This window comes from Coregonus clupeaformis, chromosome 19 (genome assembly GCF_020615455.1).
Source record: "Coregonus clupeaformis isolate EN_2021a chromosome 19, ASM2061545v1, whole genome shotgun sequence".
NCBI lineage: Eukaryota > Metazoa > Chordata > Actinopteri > Salmoniformes > Salmonidae > Coregonus > Coregonus clupeaformis.
Genome location: NC_059210.1, coordinates 9,459,997 through 9,476,147, shown reverse-complemented (window position 1 = coordinate 9,476,147; position 16,151 = coordinate 9,459,997). Strand labels below are relative to the sequence as shown.

Genomic DNA, 16,151 nt, shown 5'->3' with positions numbered 1-16,151 from the left:
TCTTGAGTCATTTGTCTTAATTATTTAATCACAGTGTGCTTAAAGCATCAGACAAGCTCAAGTCTACATATAGTTGATTTTATTAAAACACATAGGGTGTGTCTATATGGAAAAAATACATGTTTTAACATTCCTACCAGTAGATTTGTCGAAAGAACAGATTACTCTTGGTCGACCAAGATTATTTTTTTTTTGTTGGACATCCCTAGATTCCAGCCTAGCAAGTCAGACTGTTCTCTCTGCTACCGCACGGCAAGCGGTACCGATTCACCAAGTCTGGAACCAACAGAACCTGACCAGCTTCTTACCCCCAAGCCGCAAGACTGCTAAATATACTAAACAAAAATAACGCAACAATTTCAAAGATTTGGCTCAGTTACAGTTCATAAAAGGAAATCTGTCAATTTGAAATAAATTCATTAGGCCATAATCTATGGATTTCACGACTGGTCAGGGGCACAGCCAATCAGAATTAGTTTTTCTCCACAAAATGGCTTTATTACAGACATAAATACTCCTCAGCACTCCCCTCCCCTCAGACGATCCTGCAGGTGAAGAAGCCGGATGTGGAGGTCCTGGGCTGGCGTGGTTACACGTGGTCTGCGGTTGTGAGGCCGGTTGGACGTACTGCCAAATTCTCTAAAACAACAAGCTTGTTGATATGCCACACCTGTCAGGTGGATGGATTATCTTGGCAAAGGAGAAATGCACACTAACAGGGATGTAAACAAATTTGTGCACAAAATTTGAGAGAAATAAGCTTTTTGTGCGTATGGAAAATTTGTGTGATCTTTTGTTTCAGCTCATGAAACATGCGACCAACACTTTACGTTGCGGTTTATATTTTTGTTCAGTATAATTAGTCCGGGTAGCTATTTGGTTAACTATCTGCATTGACCCTTTTTTGCACTAACTGTTTTAACTCATCACATGTTTATTATCTATCCTGTTGCCTAGTCACTTTATTCCTAGTTATATGTACATATCTAAGTCAATTATCTTGTACTCCTGCACGACTCAGTACTGGTACCCTGTGTATATAGCCAAGTTATCGTTACTCATTGTGTATTTATTATTACTTTTATATTATTACTTTTCTATTATTTCTCTTTTCTTTCTCTCTCCGTTGTTGGGACGTAAGCATTTTACTGTTAGTCTACACCTGTATACGAAGCATGTGACCAATAAAATGTGATTTGAGCTGGCTGTCTGTTGATCTGGGCAAAGTGTGGCCTCTTGGCACGGAGTCCTGGGGCTGACAGTGGCGGCCAGCTGTTCTCATATTGTGTGTGTGTGTGTGTGTACAAGAGGGAGAAAGGGAGCCGTGCAGACAGATGTTGACGGCTGCGAGGGCTCCATTCTGGCTTGTCACCTGTTCCCCTGCTGCTGGTTTGATGTTGGATGCACCCTGTATCGAGGTTTAATTTAACTGTGTCTGGTCCAAAACCAGTTCGACCTAGGCCTACACCTTCACCCAAACTACTTATGCCGTGGCCTACATCGACTTCAAACCTCTCTCTCCTGCCCTTTCTTCCTAGTTCCTCCCAAGTGTTTGAAGTTGCAACAGAATATTTTCTGTTCTTTTTCAAAAGTTACTACATAGCCCTGAGTCTAACCTACATCTTCACCCCTCTTCTTTCCTTACCGCTCCTCCTACATCTCCAAGTTCCTCAGAGTGTGGTTTGAGGTTGCAACAAAGTGCTAGGCTTTCTTCTCTACTTTCCAGCAGACTACATCGTCCTAACCTACATGTTCACCACTTTCTCTCCTTTCCGCCTCAAAAGTCCAAAGCCTCCCAAGTTGTTTTTGTTTGTGTGGTTTGAGGTCGCAACAAAATATTTGGTATATGTCAACCTTCACGCTTGGATGGCCTTGTGGCGTGGGTATTTTGCAAACAAAAGATACATTTGCCAGTTTTTTTGTGTGTACTTGGCACAGTGAGAGAGCTAGTTATTTAGGCTACCCATATACAGCACTTCTGCTTTGCTGGCTAATGTCTGGTTGGCTGATACTGGGGCCGGGGCGATGCAAGGGTCGCAATACTCATTAGTATTGTTGCAAGGAAATAAAACACAAAGCCGATTTAACTTCTTTAGGAAAACAGCCATAATGTTGGAAACAAAAATTGTTGACATGCAGAGTCAATTTATTTTCTAGCTATAACACTATTTTACATACAGCAGGTTTTTAAAGTACCAAAGACTTTTGTCTGCTTCGTGTTTTTAATTTTTGCAGTGGAAAAAATATTGCGATACTGGTGTTGTCCCGGCCCTAGCTGGTGTGCACTACAGAGCACTGCAACAGAGAATAGAGCCTAATATCAATTCACATTCCATGCTCAATGTTAGATTTGGAAATGTCAAACATTGTGACAGGAAAGTGTCTTGGATTCGACTAGTGCCAAGGTAAGTTGAAAAATCCCATTATGTTGTATGGAAGTTGGAACATCCCTATGGCACATGATGAGTGGCACATCATGATATAGGAGGCTAAGCCTTGCTAATAGAATCTTGAAGATTGCAATGGCATGCACATGATCTAGCAGGTGACCACAGACTCATGGTACACAGCACATGGGATGAGTTGGCACTGTCTGTTGTCCAAGTTGAGTGGAATCTGCTGAGTTGTGTTTATGATTGGCGTAAACAACGCAAAACGTTTTCCAGTGAAAATAAGCATTTCTTATTGGACAAGTCCAGGTAGTCCCAGTCCCCCCCGTTTGTCTGTTTAAAAAAAACAGCCCTGTGTAGTCCCTCTCTGTTTCAGCCATTTGTGTTGGGTAGGGTTTAGGAGCCAGGAGGGTGTCTGTTGGCAGGTTGACCTCTCCCTCTTGGTCAGAGGCCTACGTGGAGCAGAAAGCCGCTAGCTAGCTGGTGACTGACAGTTTTAAAGAAGCTCTCGAGGGATACCATTTAAAGCATTAAACTGTACATAAAAATAACTGGCCTTGAGTAGGGTTCTTATTTTTCATTTTTAAATAATGTTATTTGTTGTTAAGGGCCAGTTTCAAACAGCAGTTTACTCTGGTCTTAACAGCTACAGTAGTATCTTATTTTCTTTATGTTGAGTGCTTTTCTAAGCACCGGACTAGGAACCTCTGTTTTCCCTGGGTCTACCATCAGTTTCTATGGGTCTCTAGTAGGCTGCTATTCTTTCTTCTGAGGACCCATCCCTGCTATCCTGGATCCCATCCTTCAGTTTGGATCCTAGGTTACGAGCCTGCTGCTCCTGCCAACAAGCTTCTCTTCACCTGATGCTGGATTTGCATGCTAGCTCCAGTTGGATGAGGTGTGACCAGACCACGGTTGATTTGGAACAACCTCAGCCAGGTTCCTATGATCTTCTAGAGCATTCACTCACACCTGCTTTACTTTGAATCCTTATTCTGGAGACATTTGAGTGTCCATTTAATTCATGCAACCATTCATCCATTCACACCCTGACTCAACTCTAATTTGCATCCCTCAGCCTTAACCACCGTCACCTGGGGACACTCACTTATTCATTCATTCCTGCTTTAAGTTCAATTCATAACCACGGTCACCAGGGACACTAATGGGGTAGGTCTTGTCATCATGCTGTTAACGTGGAGCTCTATTCACAGCCCTGTCTTAACATGGGGCTCTAGTAACAGCCTGTTGTTAACATGGGGCTCTAGTAACAGCCTGTTGTTAACATGGGGCTCTAGTAACAGCCCGTTGTTAACATGGGGCTCTATTCACAGCCTGTTGTTAACATGGGGCTCTAGTAACAGCCCGTTGTTAACATGGGGCTCTAGTAACAGCCCGTTGTTAACATGGGGCTCTAGTAACAGCCTGTTGTTAACATGGGGCTCTAGGAACAGCCCGTTGTTAACATGGGGCTCTATTCACAGCCCGTTGTTAACATGGGGCTCTATTCACAGCCCTTTCTTAACATGGGGCTCTAGTAACAGCCCGTTCTTAACATGGGGCTCTAGTAACAGCCCGTTGTTAAAATGGGGCTCTAGTAACAGCCCGTTGTTAACACGGGGCTCTAGGAACAGCCCGTTGTTAACACGGGGCTCTAGTAACAGCCTGTTGTTAACAAGGGGCTCTAGGAACAGCCTGTTGTTAACAAGGGGCTCTAGTAACAGCCCGTTGTTAACATGGGGCTCTAGTAACAGCCCGTTGTTAACATGGGGCTCTAGTAACAGCCTGTTGTTAACATGGGGCTCTAGGAACAGCCCGTTGTTAACATGGGGCTCTAGGAAAAGCCTGTTGTTAACATGGGGCTCTAGTAACAGCCCGTTGTTAACATGGGGCTCTAGTAACAGCCTGTTGTTAACATGGGGCTCTAGTAACAGCCTGTTGTTAACATGGGGCTCTAGTAACAGCCCGTTGTTAACATGGGGCTCTAGTAACAGCCCGTTGTTAACATGGGGCTCTAGTAACAGCCTGTTGTTAACATGGGGCTCTAGTAACAGCCCGTTAACATGGGGCTCTAGTAACAGCCCGTTGTTAACATGGGGCTCTAGTAACAGCCTGATTGGACACATATTTCTTCATCAGGGGAAATGCAACAATGGAAATGAGGCCATATTGAGGCAGAATTGGAGTTAATGCTGGGAGGAAAATGTCTTTATGGGGCCCTAATCAGATGACTGATGTACTGATTATAGACCAGGACAACAGTCTTCCAGCAGATTGCAGCACCTTGTATGGAATTCAGATGAGATGTCACAGACCCAAGAAGGTGTGTGTGTATGTACAGTGGGGAGAACAAGTATTTGATACACTGCCGATTTTGCAGGTTTTCCTACTTACAAAGCATGTAGAGGTCTGTCATTTTTTATCATAGGTACACTTCAACTGTGGGACGGAATCTAAAACAAAAATCCAGAAAATCACATTGTATGATTTTTACATAAACAATTTGCATTTTATTGCATGACATAAGTATTTGATACATCAGAAAAGCAGAACTTAATATTTGGTACAGAAACCTTTGTTTGCAATTACAGAGATCATACGTTTCCTGTAGGTCTTGACCAGGTTTGCACACACTGCAGCAGGGATTTTGGCCCACTCCTCCATACAGACCTTCTCCAGATCTTTCAGGTTTCTGGGCTGTCGCTGGGCAATACAGACTTTCAGCTCCCTCCAAAGATTTTCTATTGGGTTCAGGTCTGGAGACTGGCTAGGCCACTCCAGGACCTTGAGATGCTTCTTACGGAGCCACGCCTTAGTTGCCCTGGCTGTGTGTTTCAGGTCGTTGTCATGCTGGAAGACCCAACCACGACCCATCTTCAATGCTCTTACTGAGGGAAGGAGGTTGTTGGCCAAGATCTCGCGATACATGGCCCCATCCATCCTCCCCTCAATACGGTGCAGTCGTCCTGTGCCCTTTGCAGAAAAGCATCCCCAAAGAATGATGTTTCCACCTCCATGCTTCATGGTTGGGATGGTGTTCTTGGGGTTGTACTCATCCTTCTTCTTCCTCCAAACACGGCGAGTGGAGTTTAGACCAAAAATCTCTATTTTTGTCTCATCAGACCACATGACCTTCTCCCATTCCTCCTCTGGATCATCCAGATGGTCATTGGCAAACTTCAGACGGGCCTGGACATGCGCTGGCTTGAGCAGGGGGACCTTGCGTGCGCTGCAGGATTTTAATCCATGACGGCGTAGTGTGTTACTAATGGTTTTCTTTGAGACTGTGGTCTCTTCAGGTCATTGACCAGGTCCTGCCGCGTAGTTCTGGGCTGATCCCTCACCTTCCTCATGATCATTGATGCCCCACGAGATGAGATCTTGCATGGAGCCCCAGACCGAGGGTGATTGACCGTCATCTTGAACTTCTTCCATTTTCTAATAATTGCGCCAACAGTTGTTGCCTTCTCACCAAGCTGCTTGCCTATTGTCCTGTAGCCCACCCCAGCCTTGTGCAGGTCTAAAATTTTATCCCTGATGTCCTTACACAGCTCTCTGGTCTTGGTCATTGTGGAGAGGTTGGAGTCTGTTTGATTGAGTGTGTGGATAGGTGTCTTTTATACAGGGAACGAGTTCAAACGGGTGCAGTTAATACAGGGAATGAGTGGAGAACAGGAGGGCTTCTTAAAGAAAAACTAACAGGTCTGTGCAAGCCGGAATTCTTACTGGTTGGTAGGTGATCAAATACTTATGTCATGCAATAAAATGCAAATTAATTACTTAAAAATCATAAAATGTGATTTTCTGGATTTTTGTTTTAGATTCCGTCTCTCACAGTTGAAGTGTACCTATGATAAAAATGACAGACCTCTACATGCTTTGTAAGTAGGAAAACCTGCAAAATCGGCAGTGTATCAAATACTTGTTCTCCCCACTGTACATACACACACACACACCTTGCCTTGCCGGAGTGACTCAAGGTGCAGGCTGCCCTTCCTGTGTGTCGTCGTTTCATGAAATCTTTGTGGTTTCCAGCATTGTAGTGTTGGCACACACACACACACCGGAAACCAACAGCTGCTATTTCTCTGTTGCTTGTTGTAAACTGCCTTGTTGGAGTGAGAGGTGGATTATTATTATTTTTTGTTTTTACATAGTCAAATGGTTCTTTTTAAAACGATCCCAACCAAGCCAAGGAAATGCCTTAGGCTTATATTCTAAGTTGAACTTGTTGGTGTTAACGCTCCATTCATTTAGGGTGCATACAGAACCCAACAACGCCAGGTGACTCATTTTGAGAAGATGGCTGTCATGTAGTCAAGTATATAAGCCTTGTATTGGGGACTGGTCTCTATAATGGGAGCTACTAGGAAAGATATAGCAGAAGTGTAGCTGACATGCTTCTGCGGTCAAATCACAGCAAACGGCCTGTCCAGGCATATGGTCCCGGTAAATCATGTTGTTTTATGGTAAGAGCGACAACGGGTATGCTAATTTCAGACTAGCCGGGGCTCCAGAGGACTCCAGGGCCTGTCAGCTGCTCCCGGGTGTCTTTGGGACAGGTCACCTGCCATGTCACAGGGCCGCCAGGCCTCACTGACTTTTTCTGGTCTGGGTTGTACTCATTGGGGCACACTGTAGCAAAACGCTTTGCAACTTTAAAAAAAAGGACAAGTGTTTTCTCCTTACTGGATACGTTGGAGACTGTTCCATTTGAAAAATGTAATATCCCCTTCTCTTCTCCTCCTCCGCTTGGATAGAGCCCTCAAGTGACTATTCATTATGTTATTTTTGGTTGGAAGTTTAATTGAACAGTATAAAACAATCAGAATGGAGAAAACCCAATTTTTCTAATCACTTAGCATTTACAGTGCCTTCAGAAAGTATTCATACCGCTTGATTTAATCTACACTTTGTTAGACGGAATTCAAAATGGATTCAATGTTATTTTTTTCTCTCACCTATCTACACAAAATACCCGATAATGACAGTGAAAACCATGTTTTTAGACATTTTACCAGATGTATTAGATGAAATACAGATCGAATTTACATAAGTATTCACAACCCTTTGCTATGACACTCCAAATTGAACTCCGGTGCATCCAATTTCCTTTGATCATCCTTGATGTCAATGCTACTTGATTGGTGTCCACCTGTGGCCAATTCAATAGTTTGAACATGATTTAGAAACACACCTGTCTATATAAGGTCCCACAGTTGACCGTGCATGTCAGAGCAGAAACTATACCTTAAGGCAAATACAGGCAAATCCTTGATGGGAACTTGCTTCAGAGTGCAAACGACCTTAGAATGGGTGCGAAGATTTACATTCCAACAGGACAATGACCCCAAGCATACAGCCAAAGCAACGCTGGAATGGCTTCAGAACAAGAATGTGAATGTTCTTTGTGGCCCAGTCAAAGCCCAGACTTGAATCCCATTTAAAATCTGTGGAAAGACTTGAAGATTGCTGTTCACCAAACGAACTTAACAGAGTTTGAGAAAATCTGCAAGGAAGAATGGGAGACAATCCGCAAATCCAGATCCGCAAAGCTGATGCAGACACACCCAAAATGACTCAAAGCTGTAATCGCCGCCAAAGGTACTTCTACAAAGTATTGACTCAGGGATGTAAATACTTATGTAAATGAGATTTCTTTTTCAAAACGTTTTTTAAAAAATTTGATTCTAAAAACATGTTTTCACTGTCATTGTGTGTGTAGATGGATAAGATTTAAAAAAAAATATTTGATCCATTTTGAATTCCGTCTGTAACACAAAGTGGAATAAACCGAGGGGTTTGAATACTTTCTGAAGGCGCTGTGTGTTTCCACCCTAGGGTCATGCACTACTCCAAAGTACATTTAGAATGTTTTATTATTGGAAAAACATAATACAGTCAAATGTAGAAAACAAAACAAAAAACATATTGTAATGACACTTTGGCCATATCTCCCAGCTGTGATTCACACCACACGCATGGCGTTATCAACATAATCATATTATATGTGACCAGGAGAAGTAAGACCAGGCACTCAGCAAAATGGTGCTGCGTTGGCACTCTTACACCACTTGAGATTTGTGTATGTATAATGTATGTGTGTGTGTGTGTGTGTGTGTGTGTGTATGTTCAAACTTTTTATTGGTACATGTAAGAGTTCAGAAGGCAAATCACTCAGCAAAATGGTGTCAGGAGGCTGCCTGGGTCTGGCTACGCACGACACAATGCCCACTGGTTTAGTTAGACGTAGCGTTGGGTGGGAGGATTACAAAGTGTCCCTCTGACTTGCTTACAGGCACATTGTTACCGTAGAGAGAATCTATCTGTGAAGTGTTCTCTCCAACATCTGAACAATATGCGATTGTTTCCCCTGTTGCTGTGCTGGGGATGGCGTAGATAAATAATGAGTGGAATGGAACCCGCCATCACTGTAGCTTGACTTGGAATGGGGGATGGCCATTCTAAGAATTCTATGTCTATGGAATGCTGGTAGGTTACTCCTTGTTCCATCGCCAACCAAACCAGCTCCTGAGAGAGAGAGAGAGAGACACGGTGATGGGCTACAGGCAACAATCCTCTCTGCTTACTGATCTCCCTGTGTTTTTTTTTTTAGAGGTGTGGAGAGGGTAAAACATTTTTGCAACAAATGGAAAAGGAGCTTTTTTTCTTTTTGGACAAGTTCAGTCCTTCCTGTGTTTCGGACTGCCATCTTTCGATTTGTGCTGACTGACCCTGCTGTGTTGGGGCCTTCCTGCTGAGAGGATTCTGTGTCGCTAGCTGTCAGGGGGTGGGTGGCGGGGGCAGTGAAGTCACCCCTTGGTTTTGTGTGGACTGTAAAGCGTCTTTCTATGCTTCCAATTTCAGGCTTTTTATTTTTTGGGTACGTCTTAATAGCTGTTTGGATGATTTGACTCCAGTAGGACGGTTTGTGCCTCTATTTTTCCACTAAAATAAGTGTGATTTGTGAAGAAGTGTGTTGGATTTGGGTCTTTTCTAAGAGTTGGATTTCCAGAGGACTTGTCAGTAAGCATGTCGTTTAGGTCGTTCCTTGGTGTCTCGGCCGAGCGTTTGGGCTCTATGTGTAAGAGATGGATGGCTCGTGTCCAAAGGTCTGTATACTTACTCTCCTATCCTTTTTATTTAGCCTAGTCACCCTCACCCTCTTTGTTTCCCTCAGGCCCTCTGCTTACTATCCCATTAGAATGAATCATCAGCCGTGTGTGTGCCAGCCGCCAGCTTGCTATCCACCAGGAGTCCCTCTGGTCGTTATCTGGCTGGGCAGACAAACACAAACTTGTGTGATGTTCTGGCTCGTGTGCCCTGCTGTGAGTGAATGACACCTTCCCATTGGCATTACCTCTCTGTACCTAAGAGACTGTAGGGCAGGGATCATCAACTAGATTCAGCCGCTGGCCGATTTTATACATTTTTTTTAGTTTTGATGGTCGGGGGGGGACATACTTACAAATAATTTGAAGGCTGCAAATTGACCGCAAGAAGCCCAAACGACTAAAACATAATCATTTCAGATCTTGTTTACATTTGTAGACGATCACCTGTCTCTCTATTATGCTTGGGAATACTTGGGAACAGATTTCTTAGATTAAAAACACTTGGAGTTGATTTTCTGGTGTTCTTAGTCTTATGTCCAACAATAAATTCCACAATTTAAAAAAAATTTTGCTCAGAAAACTTGAGGGGCCAAATAAAACCAACCAGTTGGGGAACCCTGCTGTAGGGCCGTAGTCACAGCTAACTCCCCTCCCTCCCAGCTAAATGAGGGACCAGAGTCGTGGCCTCCTGGCCCTCTTCCAGCCTGGCTCAGTCAGGGGGGGGGCTATGGTCAGCGATTTGTGAGAGGCTGCCCCCTCAGCTTCCCAGCCTGGCTCAGTGTAGGCATGTTCGGAGAGAGGCTTCTGCTGTGTTGTAGTGGACTGTGTGGTATTGGTATGCTACTGTGAGTGGTACGCTCACGAAGTTGCCTGGCCTGCTGTCTGACACTCCATCAGTCTGTCCTAGTGGGGTTCTGTTGGGTAGGCTGCTGTGCTGTGTAGAGGACTGGGCTCCATCAGTCTTAAGTCTAGCCTTAACTTAATCACCCTGAGAATGCTGATCTCCTCCTCTCAGGGCCCGGCAAACAGCCTAGCGTTGGCGCTGACCCACCCTGAGAGAGAGAGCGAGAGTTGTTTGTGTGTGGGTCGTGTTACCGTCTCGCTGAATTGTTTTGTATTTAAAACGGTGCACGTTAAAGTACTATTTCATTGGCTGGTAAAGTAAATACAACAAGACAAAAATCATAAAGACTAAAACAAGGATTAAAAGGACAAACTGTTAGATGAACATTAAACAAACACTCCTCACTTCGTTCTGTTGTGGAACTAGCCAATCAACTCCAATTGGTGGGAGGAGCCAATAGTTAGGTTACCTCCAGTCATTAGCCACTGACTGAAAATGGGACCCTTCAACAAACTAACACATTTTAGCCTACATTTAATGATAAAGATGGGGATTGTCTGGTCTTTTTGGTGATTGTGTGTCATCTTTATCACGAGTATCTGTTTTTTCTTTTTTTTTCTTCTGTCAGCCAGACTGGTTACACTTGCGAGCTCTAAAATGTGTGAAATGTTAAAATTTAATAAATAAAAGATGTAGTGCCGTGGCACAGATGTGACAAACTATCACTAGGGAATTGCGTTGCAGCAATTGTTTTGCCAATACTGTAGCACGACTTAACTGCTTTAGTGCCTGGCAACTGTACCAGCCACACTTGACTGGTAGGCCCAAAAGTAAGTCTCAGGTCCTGGTACAGTCTAATAACCTCTCCTCTCCCCACGCAGCAACGGCAGCAACGGCAGCAAGATGAACGGTTCCATGGAGAACCTGGAAACGCCCGACCATGACTCCATCAAGATGTTCGTTGGCCAGATCCCCCGCTCCTGGACAGAAACCGAGCTCAAGGAGCTGTTTGAGCCCTACGGTGCCGTGCACCAGATCAACATCCTCAGAGACCGCACCGCCACACCCCCCCAGAGCAAAGGTAAGGGGGAGACGGGCACAGAGCGAACCCACGCACACATTGCACCCAGACACCCGCAGACCCGCAATAAATCCTTTCTATACCGGCGGAAATATATTTACAATAGCCCAGACCCTAAAGGCCAAAGAGGACCAAAACACAGACAGAAAGACATGATGCCAGCACCACTCAGTGTCGGTGTTGACGACAAACGCAGGCGCTGCAAGCTGTTTGTGCACACAAAGTTGCCCGCTATGTTCCTAAGTCTATGACTTACTAACATAATATAATCTTCTGTTGTATTTTAAGGGTTATACAAAATAACAACCCTTCTTACACCTGTGCATTATGGAAAACCATAATGTCTTTCCTCCGGTGAGAGGGAGAGAGATTATTTTCCATTAAGACATCCATCCATTAAGACACTCACCTTTTTGAAAGAGTGCCCGAGATTAGCTGTTTCGTTTAGGCAAGACAGCGACGTGGAAGCCTGCCGTTCTGAAGGGCTCGCGTGTGAGAGGCTTGGGTGATACTCCGGTATATGGTGTAAACGGTATATTTCGAAATACCGATGGTATGGTTTTCAATACCGTAAAAAAAAAAAAAAAAAAAGTGTTTGGGAGGTGCGTGCTACACCACTGTTAAAGATGTACTATGCAGAAATCGCTCTGCCATTTCCTGGTTTAAAAAAATGAATAGTAAGCTTAATTTCAGTTTAATAATCAATTAGAGTAGACGATCATTGTACCATCTAAGCCACATTTGAAATAGCTTTTCCATAACCAAAAGTATTGTTTTCGGCTTTTTGAAGCTGGTGTACAAAACCGAAAGTAAAAGACGAAAAAACGGAATTTATGAACGGGAAGCAGAGAAATAGAACAGATCTACCAATGAGAATGACGGATCTATAACACACATTTCTATTTGGTCGGGTCGCCCAAAAAGTTACATATTGCAGCTTTAAGTATAACTATAAGAAATCTAAGATTATTATATCCATATAGCTATGCATTTGGTTTGCTAGCTAAGTGGCTAGATGTCAAGATCATCTTCTTGGTTACAGCAGAGACATTCAATCCCCTCATGGATCAAGATCCCTTTTGTCTACATTATTACAAAAGTTAACAGTGCCCCTTGTGTGCACATGTGGGGTCGGCAGGTAGCTTAGTGGTTAAGAGCGTTGTGCCAGTAACCGAAAGGTCGCTGGTTCTAATCCCCGAGCCGACTAGGTGAAAAACCTGTCGACGTGCCCTTGAGCAAGGCACTTAACCCTAATTGCTCCTGTAAGTCTGCTAAATGACCCCAAAAAAAATTTTTGTTATTTTTTTTTGGTAATACGTATACCCCGGGATGGTACGGAAACGGTATGGAAATCTGCATTCCGCCCAACCCTAGTGTGTGCCAATGAAAGTAACCAGCCTCCAGGTGAACGTAATAACAGAAAGACTGCTCCTTCGCCATCTATGGTCTGTGAAAACTAGTCTTTCCATTAAAAAAAAAATTTCACTGTCAATCCTGAGGGATTCAATACGGATTTAAACTACCAACCAGTGGTTTTTATGTGGCTTGTAGAACCTTTCTTTGATGTTGGGATTTTGTCTGGAGAGAGTGGTCTATCAGGCAGAGCCAGGAGGGGGGAGGGGAAGGGGAGGGGGGGGGTGTACAGAAGGCTAGGCCTAATCTGACAGTTGCAGGCTGGAATTTTCTCAGGTATGTTGTTCCCAAGTTAGTTCCCACCTCTCTGAGCTGTGATATATTCTACTGCACTGATCTAAGCAAGCGCCACCTAAAATTGAACTACTCTCCCTATTCTGTCTGTTGTTAAATTTACTTCATGATTAGGCTTCTGTATAAACATCTAGATGGGCTAGCTAGATGGATGGATACCCAGTCATCTGTCAACACATGAGCTTTCTGTGTACTTAATGGTCAGACTAGTGTCTGCTAGGTACTGCCCAATATAGAGCACATTGTGTGAGAGGATGAATAGTTCAAAGCAGAGGAGCTCTCGCTCTCTCTCTCTCTCTCTCGCTCTCCTCTCTCCCTACTGTCTCGTCTCGGTCTCTCGCTCTCTCTCTCTTCTAGGCATAGAGTAGTGTCAGCTGTGATGGCCCATTGACATGTTAATTTATTCTAATGGTTAATCTGGGTTGATCACAGCAGCCGTTTGGCTCTGCTGGCTTTATGCCAGGTTTATTCTGAACTGGAGGATAGAGACTCCCTCTCTTCCTTTCTCTCTTCCTCTGTCCCTCCCTCCCTCTCTCTCCGTCTGTTCTCCTCTAGTCAATTCAGGGGGCTTTATTGGCATGGGAAACATGTTTACATTGCCAAAGCAAGTGAAATGGAAAATAAACTAAAGTTAAATAAACAATTTAAAAAATGAACAGTAAACATTACTCACAACATTTCTAAAGGAATAGAGACATTTCAAATGTCGTCATATGACTATTTATGCCCCCCGTTGGGTGAACTGGGGAGTTTCAACAAAAGAGGCTTTGGTGACGCCCCCTGGCCCATGCTGCACTCCTCAACCCCCTCCCCCCACCCCCCACCCCACTCATGCCATCCATCTTGCTTTTGTTTGAATAATCCTGATTCCATTTGTTTGTTTTGCCTGTATCCTATTTTGAGTGGTCAGATTTGAAGTGCTGTGTTTTTTTTTGGGTCATGTTGACTCCAGGGTATCTTTGCGAGAGATCAAAAGGGAGAGAGGGATTTGTTTGTATTTATTTAGCCTCATCTATCGCATCTCTCCTCTACACATCACGACCTGGGTAGGAGAGAGGAGCTGCACTCTACAGTAACGGCATAGCGCGCACACACACACACACACACACACACACACACACACACACCACACATCCTGTGAGGGAAGGGGAGCTGCACTCTACAGCAGTAGCAGCATAAAACAATATTATGTAGGTCAGAGACGCTGCAGTGCTCCACTTCTGTGCGCTTGCTCTCTCTACCAAGCTCTGTGTGTGTGCTTGCTCTCTCTACCAAGCTCTGTGTGTGTGCTTGCTCTCTCTACCAAGCTCTGTGTGTGTGCTTGCTCTCTCTACCAAGCTCTGTGTGTGCGCTTGCTCTCTCTACCAAGCTCTGTGTGTGTGCTTGCTCTCTCTACCAAGCTCTGTGTGTGCTTGCTCTCTCTACCAAGCTCTGTGTGTGTGCTTGCTCTCTCTACCAAGCTCTGTGTGTGTGCTTGCTCTCTCTACCAAGCTCTGTGTGTGTGCTTGCTCTCTACCCAGAGACTCTGATGTGGCTGGCACTCTCACCAAGCTCTGTGGGCGTAGCTTGCAGATTCTCTACCCTCTGTTTGTCTCCCTCTCTCTACCCTCTGTGTTCTCGCTGCTCTCTCTCTCCCCGCTCTGCCTGTCGTGCTTGCCTCTCTCTACCACGCTCTGTGTGTCGCTGCTCGCTCTCTCTACCAAGCTCTTTGTGCTTGCTCTCTCTACCAAGCTCTGTCTGGCTTGCTCTCTCTCGCCAAGCTCTGTGCCGCTTCTCTCTCTACCAAGCTCTGTGTGTGCTTGCTCTCTCTACCAAGCTCTGCGTGTGCTTGCTCTCTCTACCAAGCTCTTGCTTGCTCTCTCTCGCTCTTGCGCTTGCTCTCTCTCAAGCTCTCTGCTCTCTCTCTACCAACTCTCTCGCTTCTCTCTCTCCCCAGCTCTGTCGCTTCTCTCTCTCCCCAACTCTGTTGTCTTCTCTCTCTCCCAGCTCTTCTTCTCTCTCCCCACTCACGCTCTGTTCGCTTGCTCTCTCCCAACTCTCGTTTCTTCTCTCTCTACCAAGCTCTGTGTGTCGCTCTCTCCCCCAACTCTCGCTTCTCTCTCTCCCAACTCTCGTGTGTGTGCTCTCCCAGCCCAGACACTACCTCGCTCCACTCTCGTCTGCTCGCGGTCTTCTCCTCTCGTTCTCTCTCCCCCCATTCTCTCTCCCCTCTCTCGCTTTTCCCCATCTTTCTCTCCCCCTCTCTCATTCTCACTCCCCCTCTCTCATTCTCTCGCTTCTCCCTCTCTTCTCTCCCCTCGCCTCGCTCTCTCCCCCTCCCCTCTCGCTCGCTTCCCCCTCGCCCTCTCTCTCGCTCGCTCGCCCCCCTCTCTCGCTCGCTCTCCCCCTCTCTCGCTCGCTCTCCCCCCCTCTCTCGCTCTCCTCTCCCCCTCTCTCGCTCTCTCCTCCCCCTCTCTCGCTCTCTCCCTCCCCCTCTCTCTCGCTCTCTCCCCCTCTCTCGTACTCTCTCTCCCCCTCTCTCGTTCTCTCTCTCTCCCGCTCTCGTCTCTCTCTCCCCCCACTCTCGTGCTCTCTCTCCCCCACTCTCGCTCTCTCCTCCCCCACTCTCTTCTCTCTCTCCCCCCTCTCGTTCTCTCTCTCTCCCCCTCTCTCGTTCTCTCTCTCCCCCTCTCTCGTTCTCTCTCTCTCCCCCACTCTCGTTCTCTCTCTCCCCCTCTCTCGTTCTCTCTCTCCCCCCCTCTCTCGTTCTCTCTCTCTCCCCTCTCTCGTTCTCTCTCTCTCCCCCCTCTCTCGTTCTCTCTGTACCATTTTCTGTGTACTGTATTGTCTTTAAATGTGTGTTCACATCCATCACACTTATGTAATGGAGTACCATTCTGTCTGTGGAAGCGTGGGTGTTCAGCCCAGTGGCCCTCTCTCTACCACAGACCAGTGGTCCTGACCGACGGCTCGCCCCTTGGTCTCCTGCTCTATAGCCTTCACCCTCACCCCCGTCTCCTTATCTAGCCCATCTG

At 45.5% G+C, this 16,151-nt stretch overlaps 1 protein-coding gene across 10 annotated transcripts in view; it reads left to right on the top strand.

The window, feature by feature from the left end:
- The window catches only part of LOC121531608 (CUGBP Elav-like family member 2), a 53,542-nt gene that overhangs the window by 14,789 nt on the left and 22,602 nt on the right, over positions 1 to 16,151 (top strand). For all 10 annotated transcript variants that reach the window (XM_041836911.2, XM_041836905.2, XM_041836909.2 and 7 more), the window contains exon 2: positions 11,231 to 11,430. In XM_041836911.2, the coding sequence (XP_041692845.1) occupies positions 11,231 to 11,430 (200 nt within the window). The remainder of the gene's footprint in view (positions 1 to 11,230; positions 11,431 to 16,151) is intronic.